Consider the following 16,037-nt stretch of genomic DNA (forward strand, 5'->3'; position numbering starts at 1 on the left):
CTCAGCCAATCATGGCTAGCGGGAAGGTTCCTGTGTTTTTCCATGGCTAAACCAACTAGGCTCGTAAATTAACAATATATTCGTATTTACAGATGGTATACACATTTCTTATTATGGCACATGAAAGTTCACGTTCCAGAAGGAATTTCTGCCCCAAAACAAATTGGTTAAAAAGTTGAAATGACTCTCCTGTGAAGTAGGAAACGGGTCACGTGGTTGCTTCAAGTTGTGTATTTACGGTCTTATGTATTGCCTTGGAATCAACTCCAATGTTAGTCTGTTAAATAGCTTATGGAAACGCAATAACAATGTAGACCTATCCCATCTTTGCTAAATACGTTCACTTGAACCTGTTTGCAGTCCACAATTGTTTTAAGTAATTGCATGGCTTCAATATGAAAAAATAGTGCCTTTAGAAAGTATTCATACCATTTACTTTTTGTTGTTAAATTCCAAATGGATTAAATAGATGTTTTTTCTCACCCATCCCCATTATGCCAAAGTGAAAACATGTTTTTAGAAATGTTTTCAAATTGATTGAAAATGAAACATATCTAATTTACATAAGTATTCACACCCTGAGTCAATACGTGTTATAATAATCTTTGGCAGCGATTACAGCTGTGAGTATTTCTGGGTAAGTCTAAGAGCTTTGCACACCTGCATTGTACAATATTTGTGCATTCTTTGTAAAAATTCTTCAAGCTCTGTCAAATTGTTTGTTGATCATTGCTAGACAGCCATTTTCAAATCTTGCCATAGATTTTCAAGACAATTTAAATCAGAACTGTAACTAGGCCACTTAGGAACATTCAATATCATCTTAGTAAGCGACTCCAGTTTATATTTGGCCTTGTCTTTTAGGTTATTGTCCTGCTGAAAGGTGAGTTCCCCAATGTCTGTTGGAAAGCAGACTGATCCAGGTTTTTCTCTAGGATTTTCCTGTGCTGAGCACTATTCTGTTCCTTTTTATCCTAGAAAACTACCTACTCCTTGCTGATGACAAGCATACACATAACTTGATGCAGCCACCACCATGCTTGAAAATATGAAGTGGTGCTCTGATGTGTTGGATTTGCCCCAAAATAACACTTTGTATTCAGGACAAAGTTCATATCTTTGCCAATTTTTGGGGCAGTTTCACGTTAGTGCCTTATAGCAAACAGTATGCATGTTTTGGAAAATGTATTTGCACTCTGTCATTTAGGTTAGTATTGTGGAGTAATTACAATGCTGTTGATCTATCCTCAGTTTTCTCCTATCACCCAAGTGTAATTAATAACTTCACCATGCGCAAAGGAATATTCTATGTCTGGTCTTTGTGGTTGAATCTGTTTGAAATTCACTGCTTGACTGAGGGACCTTACAAATGATTAATTGTATGTGTGGGGTACAGAGATGAGGGAGTCATTCAAAAATCATGTTAAACACTATTGCACACAGTGAGTCCATGCAACTTATTACGTGACTTAAGCATATTTGTACTCCTGAACTTATTTAGGCTTGCCATAACAAAAGGGTTGAATACTTACTGACTCAAGACATTTCAGCTTTTAATTTGAGAAAAAAATAATAATCTAAAACCATAATTACACTATGGGGTATTGTGTGTAGGACTGTGACACAACATCTAAATGTAATCTCTTTTATATTCTGACTGTAACAGAACAATGTGGAAAAAGTCAAGGGGTGTGAATGCTTTGACATTTTTGTATATAAAAAAAGTAAAAAAGTAAATCACATTTTATTCAGACCCTTTACTCAGTATGTTGAAGCACTTTTGGCAGCGATTCCAGCTTGAGTCTTCTTGGGTATGATGCTACAAGCCTGGCACACCTGTATTTCTCCCATTCTTCTCTGCAGATCCTCTCAAGCTCTGTCAGATTGAATGGGGAGCATTGCTGCACAGCTATTTTCAGGTCTCTCCAGATGTTTTGTCGGGTTCAAGTCCGGGCTCTGACTGGGCCACTCAAGGACATTCAGAGCCACTCCTGCCTTGTCTTGGCTGTGTGCTTAGGCTTGTTGTCCTGTTGGAAGGTGAACCTAAGTCCTGAGCACTCTGGAGCAGGTTTTCATCAAGGATCTCTCTGTACTTTGCTCCGTTCATCTTTCCCTCGATCCTGACTAGTCTCCCAGTCTCAGCCGCTCAAAAACATCCCCACAGCATGATCCTGCCACCACCATGCATCACCGTAGGAATGGTGCCAGGTTTCCTCCAGACGTGACACTTTGCATTCAGGCCAAAGAGTTGATTTGGAATCTTGGTTTCATCAGAACAGAGAATCTTGTTTCTCATGGTCTGAGTCCTTTAGGTGCCTTTTGGCAAACTCCAAGTGGGCTGTCATGCCTTTTACTGAGGAGTGGCTTCTGTCTGGCCACTCTACCATAAAGGCCTGATTGGTGGAGTGCTGCAGAGATGGTTGTCCTTCTGGAAGGTTCTCCCATCTCCCCAGAGGAACTCTGGAGCTCTGTCAGTAACCATCAGGTTCTTGGTAACCACCCTGACCAATGCCCTTCTCCACCGATTGCTCAGTTTGGCTGGCTGGCCAGCCGGCCAGCTCTAGGAAGAGTCTTGGTGGATCCAAACTTCTTCCATTTAAGAATGATGGGGGCCACTGTGTTCTTGGGGACCTTCAATGCTGCAGACATTTTTTGGTACCCTTCCCCAGATCTGTGCCTCAACCCAATCCTGTCTCGGGGCTCTACAGACAATTCCTTTGACCTCATGGCTTGGTTTTTGCTCTGACATGCACTGTAAACTGTGGGACCTTATATAGACAGGTGTGTGCCTTTCCAAATCATGTCCAATCAATTAAATTTACCACAGGTGGACTCCAAGTTGTAGAAACATCCCAAGGACTATCAATGGAAACAGGATGCATCTGAGCTCAGTTTCGAGTCTCATTGCAAAGGGTCTGAATACATATGTAAATAAGGTATTAAAGTTGATTTATTTTAATTTGCAAACATTTCTAAACTTATTTTTGCTTTGTCATTGTGTGAAGATTGAGGGGGAAAAATACTCTTACAGAATTTCCGTGTGGGAGAGGATATTGGGAATGTCTTCAAAGCCTATTGGATGTTAACTTGTTTTTAATTGGGACAGAATAATTTATAACTGCCTTTTTCTGATGTATGGGACACTTAAATGTGCCTTTAGAAGCTATGTAATTCAATACTCATCTTTAAAACAAGCAATTTAGGTCAAAAGAGTTCATATTAACAAAGGAAATGGGACAAACAGTACAGATGGCAATAAAAAAAAATACCTTGGAGGCACAGAATAAGGGAAAACAAAAAGAAATGGGAGGAATTTAAGAAAGATCAAGTTTTATTTATATATAATGAAAAATGCACCAATTTTTTTTTTTTTTTTAATCTTCAACATAAATGCTACCAACAATAATTTACTGAAACTTGTTACAAATGACGGAGTCACCTAACGATATTTTGAAAAAGGAAGCGATGTACTTTAAGCATTTTTTTTTTTCAGTCTCATCCATCTCCGCTAACCAAAGTTACTTATATGGATTTTTGTTCTATTAATAATGTCAAATTAACAGCTGTACGGCAAGACTCATGTGAACGCCAAATTACAGAGGAGGAACTTCTTGATGCAGTTAAAGCCTTTAAGTCTGGGAAAACTCCAGGGATGGATGGCATACTAGTTGAGGTATACCAAAACGTTTTTGATGTACTCAGAGGACCGTTATTAGCATGTTTTAACCACTCCTATAAAAATGGTAGATAATCAGATACTCAGCCAGGTCTGATTTTATTACTGCTGAAACAGGACCAAAGTGGTAAATATAAAGATCCAGTCCATTTCAAAACTTGAGCCCCTTGCACTTCAGTGTTTTGGGCAAAATGCGTAGTGCATAGAATGGAAAAGGTATAATTCATCCTAATCAAAGTTTTTTTACATGGATGATAATTTGGAGATAAGACAAGTACTGGAGACAATAGATCACTAGGAAAATTCAGGCCTGGTATTCATAGCTGACTTTGAAAAGGCTTTTGATAACGTACGACTGGAATTTATTTCTAAATATTTAAATTTGAGAATCTCTTATACAACGGGTTAAAGTTATGTATAGTAACCCTAGGTGTAAAATATAAAATGGCTACTTCTCAAAGCATTAGACTGTCAAGTGGAGTAAAACAAGGTTGTCCGCTATTGGCATATCTGTTTATTATGGCCATCAAAGTGTTAGCTATTAAAATCAGATCCAACAATAATATCAAGGGGTTAGAAATCAGGGCTTAAAAACAAAGGCGTCATTGTACGTTGATTCATGTTTTCTTTTAAATCCACAATTTGAATTCCTCAACAGCCTCAGAGGATCTAGATACTTTTTCTAACCTCTCTGGATTACAGCCAAATTGTGTACTACAACTTTTACATTACTGTGTAGTTTACCAATAAAATGGCCTGACATTGATGTGGACATACTCTGTATTCATATCCCGAAAGAAATAAATGGTCTCACTCCAATAAATGTGTATAGAAATCTTGCTACCATGGAAAGGAAAATACCTGTCTATTTCTGTAAAAAATCAACCTGACTAACACTCTAGTCATGACCCATTTTACCTATTTGCTTATGGCCTTTCCTACACCTATCGACTTGTTTTTAAATTATATGAGCAAAAAATATTAAATTTGATTTGGAACGGCTTGCTAGACAATTTTAACGGGCATATTTATATAATGAATTCGGAGGGCAGAAGCTATTAAATATAAAAGCATTGGACCTCTCACTAAAGGCTTCAATCATAACAAAAGTTATACTTACTGTACATCCAAACTGGTTCTCTAGCAGATTACTAAGAATGTCTCACCCATTGTTCAGAATGGCCTTTTTATTCAGATTACAACCTCTCACGTTTGAAAATTATCTCCAATATCCCTTCTTAAAAACAAGCCCTAGAAAGTTGGTTACAATTTCAGTTTAGTCCACCAGAAAAAACAGAACAAATAATACAAGACATGTTATAGCTTAACTAAAATATACCAACAAAAAAAAAGGACTGCTGGTGTTATGTCACACATGCAGCTAACAAAAATATATGGAAATGTCTGCTTAACCAACTAATTGCTGCAAAAAATGGAAGAGGCAAGTGGGAAAAGTAAGGACTTGTCTGTCGGCCCTGCATTAAAGGCCATAATTGGTTAAAGAAAATTCTGAAAAATAACTATACCAGTTTAATTTAAGGACCAAAAAATTGACATCTGTGCCATATAGATTGCAAAATAGTTGGAAAGAGATTTTCGATGTACCGATTCAATGGCACATGGTTTATGAGCTGATACACTAAACAACACTGGATTCAAAACACAGAATTTTCCAACTGCCCTCACCTCATAGGCCTACCTTTTAGTGGGGTTTTGCATTCCCCTTTTACACCTCTTCAGTGTACTCTGCTCTCACAATGTGAACCCTTAGCCGGTAGTACCAGTTGACACCTACAGGTAACTGCCAAAATAAAGAGGGATGCAAAGTACATTAAAAGCAGTTGCTACCACACAGGTGGTGTTCCTGAGTTAACCTAAGCATGATGGGATGTTAATTAGTTAGTTATGTATAAATATGCTTGGTAGGCATTTATTTTGGCTACCATGGCTGTGCCCCCATAGGATGACAACGCCCCCATCCACAGGACATGAGTGGTCACTGAATGGTTTGATGAGCATGAAAACCATGTAACCACCATATGCCATGGCCGTCTGTCACCACATCTCAACCCAATTGAACACTTATACGAGTTTCTGGAGCGGCGCCTGAGACAGTTTTCCACCACCAATAAAACACCAAATAATGGAATTTCTTGTGGAAGAATGGTGTCGCATCCCTCCAATAGACTTCCAGAATCTAGGACAAGACTCATTAAAGCTGTTCTGGCTCATGGTGGCCCAACACCCTATTAAGACACTTTATTTTGGCAGTTACCTGTATTCAACCCATAGACAAGTTAAAAAATAATGTCCAATTATACTCTGTTTGTATTGCAACTCTCTGATACTGTGTTTAGTGGGCCAGTTTTATGTGTGTTGGTCTCCCTCTGCAGGCAGGAAAGGTGCGCAAGCATGTGTCTGAGCAGGAGAAGGCAGAGGAGGGACTGGGCCCCAACATAAAGAGTATAGTGACCATGCTGATGTTGATGCTGCTCATGATGTTCGCAGTCCACTGCACATGGGTCACCAGCAACGCCTACTCCAGTCCTAGTGTGGTGCTGGCCTCCTACAACAACGATGGGTAAGGACAAATAATAATATATGTCAGACACTGTTATCCAAAGCATCTTATAGTCCGTTGTGCGTGCGTGCATTTTTACATATGGATGGCCCCAGCGGGAATTGAACCCATGACCTTTGGCGTCGCAAGCGCCATGCTCTACCGATTTGAGCTACACCGGACAATCTACCATACAGTTGAATGTCTACTTGTAGAATGTACACACATAGTACAATCCATGCGTACACATATATATATATATATATATAGTACATATATATATAGTACATATATATATATATATATATATATATATAGTACATATATATATAGTACATATATATATATATATATATATATATATATATATATATATATATATATATATATATATATATATATATATATATATATATATATATATATATATATATATATATATATATATATATATAGTACACTACATACACATGTATGTAGTACACTCCATGCATACAAGCGTAGCTCCACATATCGATCTTCATATACACTACATGATCAAAAGTATGTGGACACTTGCTAGTCGAACATCTCATTCTAAAATCATGGGCATTAATATGGAATTTGTCCCCCTTTTGCTGATATAACAGCCTCTACTCTTCTGGGAATGCTTTCCACTCGATGTTGGTATATTGCTGTGTGGACTTGCTTCCATTGAGCCTCGAGCATTAGTGAGGTTGGGCACTGATGTTGGGCGATTAGGCCTGATTAGCAGTCTGCGTTCCAATTGATCTTAGGCTTGTGTGCGGCTGCTCGGCCATGGAAACCCATTTCGTGAAGCTCCCGACGAACAGTTGTTGTGCTGACGTTGCTTCCAGAGGCAGTTTGGAACTCGGTAGTGAGTGTTGCATCCGAGGACAGACGATTTTCACTCGCTACGCGCTTCAGCACTCGGTGGTCCCGTTCTGTGAGGTTGTGTGGCCTACCACTTTGCGGCTGAGCAGTTGTTGCTCCTAGATGTTTCCGCTTCACAATAACCACACCGGGGCAGCTCTAGCAGGGCAGAAATTTGACAAACTGACTTGTTGGAAAGGTGGCGTCCTATGGCGGTGCCCCCTTGAATGTTCCTGAGCTCTTCATTGAGGCTGTTCTCCTGCCAATGTTTGTCTATGGAGGTTGCATGGCTGTGTACTCGATTTTATACACCTGTCAGCAACGGGTCTGGCTGAAATAGCCTGATCCACTAATTTGAAGGGGTGTCTACATACTATTTTATATATAGTGTGTGTTCACGCGCATATACATTTACACACACTCACATATACTCACACAAAACCAAAGGGTATGCATGTTCATATTTCATCAGAAGGTTGTGATGTTGATGAGCTCAGTGTTAACCTGATTATTGTAGTATTATTGTATCTCTTAATAGTGCTATTCAGTAGTTTACCTTGTGTTATGTACTACGCTCTCCATGCACTGGTCTTTCAATGTGAGGATGACGTGCGCTGCTTATTTTCCAGTTGGAGATTTAGAACTATGGTAAACTAGAATGTCAAACTATTCCCACTCTAACTCTTCGCACATATATTTATGTGGTTACAATATTGGTTCGTCATTGCCGTGACTCGACATCCCTGTCTCATAGGATTACCAAACATGTGGTTGCCTGGCTGTCATTCCCGTAACTCCTCGACTCCGTCTTTCCCCATAGGACGAGGAACATCCTGGATGACTTCAGGGAGGCCTACTATTGGCTGAGGCAGAACACAGACGAGCACGCGAGGGTTATGTCTTGGTGGGATTATGGCTACCAGATAGCAGGCATGGCTAATCGAACCACGCTAGTGGACAACAACACATGGAATAACAGTCATATAGCTCTGGTGAGTCACACAACATCATTAAGGGGGAATTGGGGATTTCAACTCGACTCAGACCTCATGCTCCCAAGTAAAGTAGATGCGTTTCTTGACTTTAACTTGCATCAATGAATTCAATACATTCACTTGTAGGAGCTGCAATAATGTGTGGGTTTCTTTTTGCTCTTATGACTTGATTGATTTTCACAGGGCCAGCACGACTTTGAGACGCGAGTATTGCCTATTTTTGGAGTCTTATACCTCCCTCTCTTTTTCCCACTACGTCTCATCTCTATCTGCCTCTCTTCTTTCCTCTGCTGTTTCACTCTCCTCTGCTCAAACTCCCTCGTCTTCCCTCTGTAGGTGGGGAAAGCCATGTCGTCCAATGAGAGTGCAGCGTACGAGATCATGAGGAGTCTGGACGTGGACTACGTGCTGATCATCTTCGGGGGCGTGATTGGTTACTCAGGCGACGACATCAACAAGTTCCTGTGGATGGTCAGGATAGCGGAGGGAGAGCATCCCAAGGACATTCGGGTGAGTGCCTGGTTTCTTGAGACTGCGCCTAGTTGGGTTCACCGACGCCTCACAATTCAGAAGGACCTTCATTCAGTCTTCTATTTAATAATTGTTGTTCTGCTGGTGAACCTGGGTAAAAACTTAGATTTGAGCAGTCCAGTAATTCATCAGTCTGGGCAAACCCAAGGACATTGCTGTTCCTAGCTATGTTTATTTTCTTCACTGACACTTGGTCGTAGGACAAAGTATCCGATATCCAACGCGGATTTGTAAAAAGAAAATGTGCGTGTTATTTTGAATATCAAAGATATGAACCGAACAATTGGTGGCTGTGAGACTACATCATATCGTAGATGGCGAGTTGGCAGAGTTATTTCACTTTCTGCTATTTGATGTGTCCTTGAAGAAATGTGGTCCAAACCCTCGTCTCTCTTTCTTCCCTCCTCATGCCCATGTGCCCTTCAGGAGAGTGACTACTTCACCCCTCAAGGAGAGTTCCGTGTGGACAAGGCCGGCTCGCCCGTCCTGCTCAACTGCCTCATGTACAAGATGTCCTACTACCGCTTTGGCGAGATGCAGGTGAGCGGTGGTGAAGTACTTGAAGCAACAGCAGACTACAGTAAGCACTGAGTGACGGGCAACAGAGCGGCTTATGGACATGCTGACAAGCGTGGGGGAAGGATGAAGGTGGGAGGGGAAACGCTCAGAAATGCTCTGGCAGGTACAGGCGAGATATGCAGGCGAAGAGCTGCCAGGTACTTATAGCGAGCTGCGTGTTGCCTGGCCAGCAGCTCAGTGAAGAGGAAGGATCAGTGGGCTGCTTCAGTAGGGTCCACAGACATGCAGCCAAGCAAAGCTGTCTCCTAGCTGTCTTAACCCATAAAGGAGATGGAGAGACATGTTAAGAGAACGATAAAGGCAAGGGAACAGAGATTGGTTTTGTGGAAGAGACGAGGACTAAAGAGACGGGTAAAGTGTAGAGGGAGGGATAGGTGAAGTGATGTACAGATTTAAAAGAGCAGGGGAAGAGCCTAAAACTGAATTAAGATGAAAAACGCAACACCTGTGTGAAGGTACTATCAACCACCATACTCACTTTAGCTCAGTCACTAGCCGCCCTCGCCAACACCCTCAACCCCACCTACTGCTGTCCTTATCTCTCAGCTGGACTTCCGGACACCGCCTGGGTTCGACCGCACCCGCAACGCCGAGATCGGCAACAAGGACATCAAGTTCAAGCACCTTGAGGAGGCGTTCACCTCGGAGCACTGGCTGGTGCGCATCTACAAGGTGAAGAAGCTGGAGAACAGGGAGCCGCTGGAGCACAAGCTCCGCAGTGTCGTGCCCAGACAGAAGTACACCTCCAAAAAGGTACAAGGCTTCCATGTCTCTCAGCATTCATTGTGCTAATGAATGTAAGACATTATATCATACTGGTGTAGTGAGTTTACATATGATTATTTCTTCTCAAATTTTAGCCACCAAAAGGAAATGTTCATAAAATGTGAGCCAACTCACTTTTATTTCCTACAGTTAATGTGTGTGCGCTCAAATTCTGATTTGTAGATGTATAGGAAAAAAATTGCCAATTGAAAAGTGGTTTGTAAATCAAGTTTGTTTCATTACAGACTTCTAAGAGGAAGCGAGGACACATCAGGAATAAGCTGGTCCTGAAGAAAGGCAAGAAACTAAACAAGAAATAATGAAGACTGACAACATAAAAAAAAACACAAAAAAATGCAACTAGCAAAGAACTCTACCAATGAAGAAGAACGGCCATTGTCTGGAATGTTAGTCCTTAGCCTCGAGGGCTAGTCCTCTGAGCACAGCATCCTTGTGTTGGGGAGGGTGAAGTGTCATATCTGGCTAGCCCCAGAACTTTTGTCCATTTTATCCAGAGGACTTTTGTCTTGCTCTTTTTCTTTTTTGTACTTGAACGTGTGGCAAGGCACAGAGCTGCTGAAACCAGGGTGAGCGTACATATTGTGGTACATTTTAACTGTTATTTCTAGAGGGGGACAAAATAAAGAGAAAGGAAACTGAGGAGGCTGGGAGCAATTGCACCAAAGAGCCCTTGATCTTGCTCCTTGGCACATGTCAATGTGTTGCCGTTGAGTGAGGAGCCATTTTGAATTGAGGACGTGTTCCTGACGCCTGGTATACGGTAAGGAACAATTCCATTGTCTAGGCACAGCTGATCGGTAACCTTTTTTTTTAATCATTTTTGTTTGGCTCTAATTTGTCGTTACTGAGACAATTCTTTAGAAAATAAAAGGCCTAATATGTAAATATGTTATGTGAAGGAAATGTCAAAGGGTTATAATATATTGGATTATTGTGGTGATTTAAATACGCAGATTTCTCTTTTACTTTGTTGTGATGTTTTTAATGGCAGCAGATGGAACAGTGAATGCAATAATAGTCCATTAGGAGGGACTTGAGATTTTGTTTGAAAAGAATGTGAATTTAACTTTCCCCCCCTGAAATTGCTTAGATTGTATATTCTGCTGCTAGGTTTAAAAAAAAAAAAAAGCAATTCTATGTAAAATGTAGTGATTATTAATTAGGCCTCCAACCTGCAGGGGGCACGTTCTAGTCCGGTCTGTGAGCCTAGTGCCTCATTGCTGGTCTCTTCATGTCCATCTGTCTACTCAGTCATTTTTGCCGGTCCACATACAAATGCTGCAGAGTACGGTAATGCAGGAAAGCTTAAATCTCAAGATGGCTGCCAGTGAGGTGACAGAGGGGTGCACCTCTTGGCATTGTACTGGGCCTGTTGTGAACATATGTGTGCATGCAGGTGTGTGTGTGGGGGGGAAAGGTGAGACAGTCTACATATAAACTTCATAGGAATACTTTTTTTTAAATCCTTGACAGTTTACTTCTCATTTGTATTGTTCGTTTGATACTTCTCTTGCGTTACACACAAGTTATTTCACCTTTCTTTGGATATAAAGTTGCTTTGTTCTGTCCCTTGATCTTCTCTGCTTTCACTTCATGGCCCTTCACACAACGCCATATCGACCTTGCTCAAACAGAAACTCGTATTTATTTTCATAACGTTAAATACTCCGTTTTATTTGGTCAATCTTTGTGAGGAGACAAAGGGTTTGGGGACTAAGCCTTAATGTGATATAGAAAGTGTACAGGTTGTTTGCCCTCGTTGTTTTTTGTTGGGGATGGACTTTCTCCTCTTCTTGGTTCTCCAACTTTCAGCAGTGCAACACCTCTTCCTCTGCCTCACCACTACATTGATTTTATTTGACTACCCCTGGTCCCCCTCAACTTCCAAGTTCGATTTTTCTACATTGTTGTTCAGTCATGTTTAAATGTAGACAAAATAAAAGGTTCAAGTTTGTAAGAAGTGATCGTCAAATGATTCGTGTGTACTATCAATTTATCAGTGTAAGGTGTCAACAAGCATTTGTTGGGAACTAATGTAACAAAAACATGCATATGAGCCTGAAGTGTCTGGAGTTTAAGGTTTGCAGGCAGGGTGCTTTTACTAAGTTCCTTCAGTCAATTCCAGGAACGTGCATGTGAGACTGGGGGAATACAAGGCTGCTTTTTAGGTCTAAAACAATTACATTCTAAAAACCAAAACACATTCATTCCATGATACCTTTTTTATATGGAAATATTTTTATCCTGTAAAAGTTAGACTTTGGTATAAACTGAGGCTTCAGAGAATTACAAAATGTACCACAAGATGGCAGCACTAGCATTTTCCACTTGCTGACTCAAATCTAACATCATAACGACAACAGACAGGCACAGTGATTGCCAGGGCACATTTATTACAACAAAACGATTATGCCCCCCATCCCTACCTTCAACCTATATTAGAACAAATGGGGTGTTGCATAGGTTTTCTTTTTATCCAAGTGAATGAGGAGTTTGGTTCATCACAGTGCTCTACAAAACCCAAATGAATGCACATACGTTCAGAATATCTTTGGACAGATCTTTCCACAATGTGTATCTGCACTTGTCTTGAGTGCTGGAGACTTGGTAATCAAATTCATGCATCTGCATATTGCCAGATGTCAAGAACACACTTGAGTGCTGCAAGAAACTGGACATCTTTGTGACAGCTAATTTTCTTCACTGCAAGATGATGCTGCCGTTAGTATAGGTACTACAATGTAACGCAGCAAGCCACTCAGTCTGGTCATGGATGGTTGAAATGACTTAACCAGAGAATATAGCATTGATCACTTCTCTAAGAACAAAAAGGCGGCGCAAACGAAAATGATTTTCCGTTAATGTTTGGCTAAATAAAGGCAATCCGATGTATTTGAGAAAATGTAAAGGCTATGTATAACCCAAAACATCCTCTTTAGTACCTCATATCCTGAATGACATGTGGCGAGACGGTGCCCCTCTGTGAGAATGGGGTTGTACCTTATCCATATTAGACGCAGAGGCAGCCCACTGAGATATTAGCATGAGTCGTGAGCTGGGTACAGCTCCAGCTTAATTATGTTATATCAATGCCAACCTAAGGTCCCTGGAAGGAGGAAACACCTCTCGGGAAGATGGGATCCAATGGTGTGTTGACTGTAAAGTAAAAGGGTGATGGGAAATATGTATTGCATGGAAGAACAGAGGCAAAGAGTCATTTCAGGAATGGTCAAAGGACTGGATGGGGTAAGGATGGATAGAATGGCAACTGAAAGTGATGAGACTGCTCTGATGTCAACAGCATTTGTTGGGAACTAATGTAACAAAAACATACCTCCAAGCATATTTGCCATCTTCCTCCTACCATTGCATTCTGATGCTGTGTGACAAAAAGGCGTTTGAACCGAAAAGGATCATGTCATACCGTGCATTTGCAAAAGGCCCTGGCAAAGTAAGAAATTGAAATTCTCTACCTCGAATACTATAAAAAGCTACATCGGTGTCTCCCACCCTCGTAGTTCAAGTGGAAACCACTTGATTCCCATGAGTGGGACCTTTGTCCATGTCATTAAGAGTCAGGATCTCTGGTCCCAATGGAGAGCGAGTGGCAGTTCCATCCTCATCCTGGTCTGGCCCCTCGTTTAGGGGGATAGAGGCTCTCTTAGTGTCCATTAGAGCAGTCTGGTTCTTGTGTCAGTGAGATTTCCACAGAGGATTGTGGTAGATCCAATCTTCCCCCTAAAGGCAAGAACAAAGACACAAAACCAGATGAGCATCAGTGGTTAAATTGAGCACTGGAGCCGGGCTCCTGCACCTTGGGACAAAGCACCCTTAGAGGAGTTGCCAACAACCGGATGTATCCGGTTTTCAGGGACACGGCTAATTCAACCTAGCTTCGTGTGGAAACTCCGCTCTTTAACGCCAGCTACGTTAGGTTAGGTCAAAGGGAGAGCCAGGTAGAGCCGAGCTCCAGCACTTCATGGGTCCAAAGAGAAAAGTAGGATCAACTAAGTTTTGGGATAGGGTTGAACATAATAGCCCCAGCCCTCGTTTTATATTGAACCCTGGCTCAAGTCCCTCCTGTAGCCGTACCTTTTTACTGAAATATTTGGGTGTCCAGGGCGAGTTGACTGCAGCTCTCTGCCTCTCCTCCCCTCTCTGGCGCTCCTCCAGACGCCGCTTTTGTTCCGTGGCCTCGTCAATGTTCCCCTCCTTCAGTGACTTGGTGACATGCTGCCATAACCGCCTACACAAACACATAAAGAACATGTATATAACAAACCCACCACGCAGCTGACAAGATAGCTACTGTTCTGTAGACGCCAAATCCAGGGAGTCCCTCCTTGTTTCAGTCCTGTTTACTTCCGTTTGGTGCGTAATAAATCCAACCCTGGTCCATTAAGGGGACAAAAATACAGCACCTTGGACCTAGTAGCATCTTACCTGGACTCGTTCCGTCCCTGCTTCTCTACAGGACGGAGCTTCTTCTTGATGATTGGCAGTTTGGCTGTGTCAATCACTTTGGTCTCCCCGCTGCTATAGGTGAACTCCAGGGTTCCGTTCCACTCCCCCTGGGCCTTGCACACAATGGTGTTGGTGGGGTTGTGTTTGACCTCTGCGGTCACCCTGAGGGGAACACATAGCAGGCATGTTCAGAAGATGTACTTAGTGGCCGCTCAACATTACTCTTATTGTACAGCCATAGCAATATCGAATTACAGTGAGCTCAAAGTATCTGGACAGTGACCCATTTGTTGTCGTTTTGGCTCTGTACTCCAGCATGTTGAAATGACAAAGACTGAGGTTAAAATGCAGACTGTCAGCTTTAATTTTAGGGTATTTTCATATGTAATCGGGTGAACCGTTTAGAAATTACAGCACTTTTTGTACATTGTCCCCTCCATTTTCCCATACAGTATATGTCCCATATTCCTAGCAAATAATGATTACATCAAGCTTGTGACTCTACAAACTTGTTGGATGCATTTGCAGTTTGTTTCGGTTGTGTTTCAGATTATTTTATGCCCAATAGAAATTAATGGTACATTTGAGCCACTTCGTGTAAATAAGAATAGAATATGTTTGATATTTATGCCTCTAACTTTCTCAATCATCATTATTCACGATTCATTCATGGTAGTATCCCCATTAATATAGTAGAAGTGTTTAAAAACATTCTATTCTTAATTGCAATAAATGTCCAGCAAAATGACAATCTGTTATTTACCATTCAATTATATTGGGCACAAATAACATTTGAAATTATGACGTTCAAATCATTTCAATACAGAGCATTCAAATCCTCTCTAAATTCAATGGGCTTTATTGGCATGGGAAACATACAGTATGTTTACATTGCCAAAGCAATCTCTCTCTCACGCACACATATATTCAGAGACCCACCTGTGTACCTTCCCTCCATAGAAAGGCTTGGTGTGGAATGTGACGGTGGCTGAGTAGCCACTCTTGGCACAGCTGATGGTGACTTTGCCACCCAGCTCCACCCATGGCACAGTGAGGATGGAGCGGGCGTAGGCACAGGGCAGCGTGAACACATACTCCTCGTCATGCTCCAGGAGGCATAAGGTCCCTGGGGAGCAGAGGGGGAAATATCAAATCACATGTTTATTGTCACATGCTGCCCGAATACAACAGGTGTAGACCTTACCGTGAAATGCTTACTTACAAGCCCATAACAAACAATGCAGTTCAAGAAATGGAGTTAAGAAAATATTTACCAAATAAACTAAAGTAAAAAAATGAAATAAAAAGTAACAATAAAATGACATAACAATAACGAGGCTGTATACAGGGAGTACCGGTTAGTCGAGGTAATTTGTACATGTAGGTAGGGGTAAAGTGACTCAAAGAGTCAGACCAGATAAAGGTCAGCATCTCACTGGTTCAAGTCTGGTTCCAGGCTGTTTCTACTGTTGCCACCTCTTCCAACCATTGCTCATGTTTGGTTAAGACAATGAGTGACAACTGACAAGGAGTTGACATGATAGCACAAACAGATCTGGGACCTGGCTATACT

At 41.4% G+C, this 16,037-nt stretch overlaps 2 protein-coding genes across 5 annotated transcripts in view; one reads left to right on the forward strand and one right to left on the reverse strand.

The window, feature by feature from the left end:
• Positions 1–11,960, forward strand: part of LOC115173308 (dolichyl-diphosphooligosaccharide--protein glycosyltransferase subunit STT3B-like) — a 98,512-nt gene extending 86,552 nt beyond the window's left edge. The window contains exons 11-17 of one of the 2 annotated variants that reach the window (XM_029731292.1): positions 6,070–6,257; positions 7,930–8,101; positions 8,441–8,614; positions 9,062–9,175; positions 9,761–9,967; positions 10,075–10,100; positions 10,225–11,960. In XM_029731292.1, the coding sequence (XP_029587152.1) occupies positions 6,070–6,257; positions 7,930–8,101; positions 8,441–8,614; positions 9,062–9,175; positions 9,761–9,967; positions 10,075–10,100; positions 10,225–10,270 (927 nt within the window). In that variant the 3' untranslated portion in view covers positions 10,271–11,960. The remainder of the gene's footprint in view (positions 1–6,069; positions 6,258–7,929; positions 8,102–8,440; positions 8,615–9,061; positions 9,176–9,760; positions 9,968–10,074; positions 10,101–10,224) is intronic. The other variant, XM_029731291.1, reaches the window with a different exon arrangement.
• Positions 11,961–12,215: 255 nt separating this feature from the next.
• The window catches only part of LOC115173309 (oxysterol-binding protein-related protein 10), a 124,251-nt gene continuing 120,429 nt past the window's right edge, over positions 12,216–16,037 (reverse strand). For all 3 annotated transcript variants that reach the window (XM_029731293.1, XM_029731294.1, XM_029731296.1), the window contains 4 exons: positions 15,404–15,590; positions 14,444–14,626; positions 14,093–14,246; positions 12,216–13,738 (listed from right to left, as the gene is read on the reverse strand). In XM_029731293.1, the coding sequence (XP_029587153.1) occupies positions 13,694–13,738; positions 14,093–14,246; positions 14,444–14,626; positions 15,404–15,590 (569 nt within the window). In that variant the 3' untranslated portion in view covers positions 12,216–13,693. The remainder of the gene's footprint in view (positions 13,739–14,092; positions 14,247–14,443; positions 14,627–15,403; positions 15,591–16,037) is intronic.

The sequence above is a fragment of the Salmo trutta genome, chromosome 34 (assembly GCF_901001165.1).
Source record: "Salmo trutta chromosome 34, fSalTru1.1, whole genome shotgun sequence".
NCBI lineage: Eukaryota > Metazoa > Chordata > Actinopteri > Salmoniformes > Salmonidae > Salmo > Salmo trutta.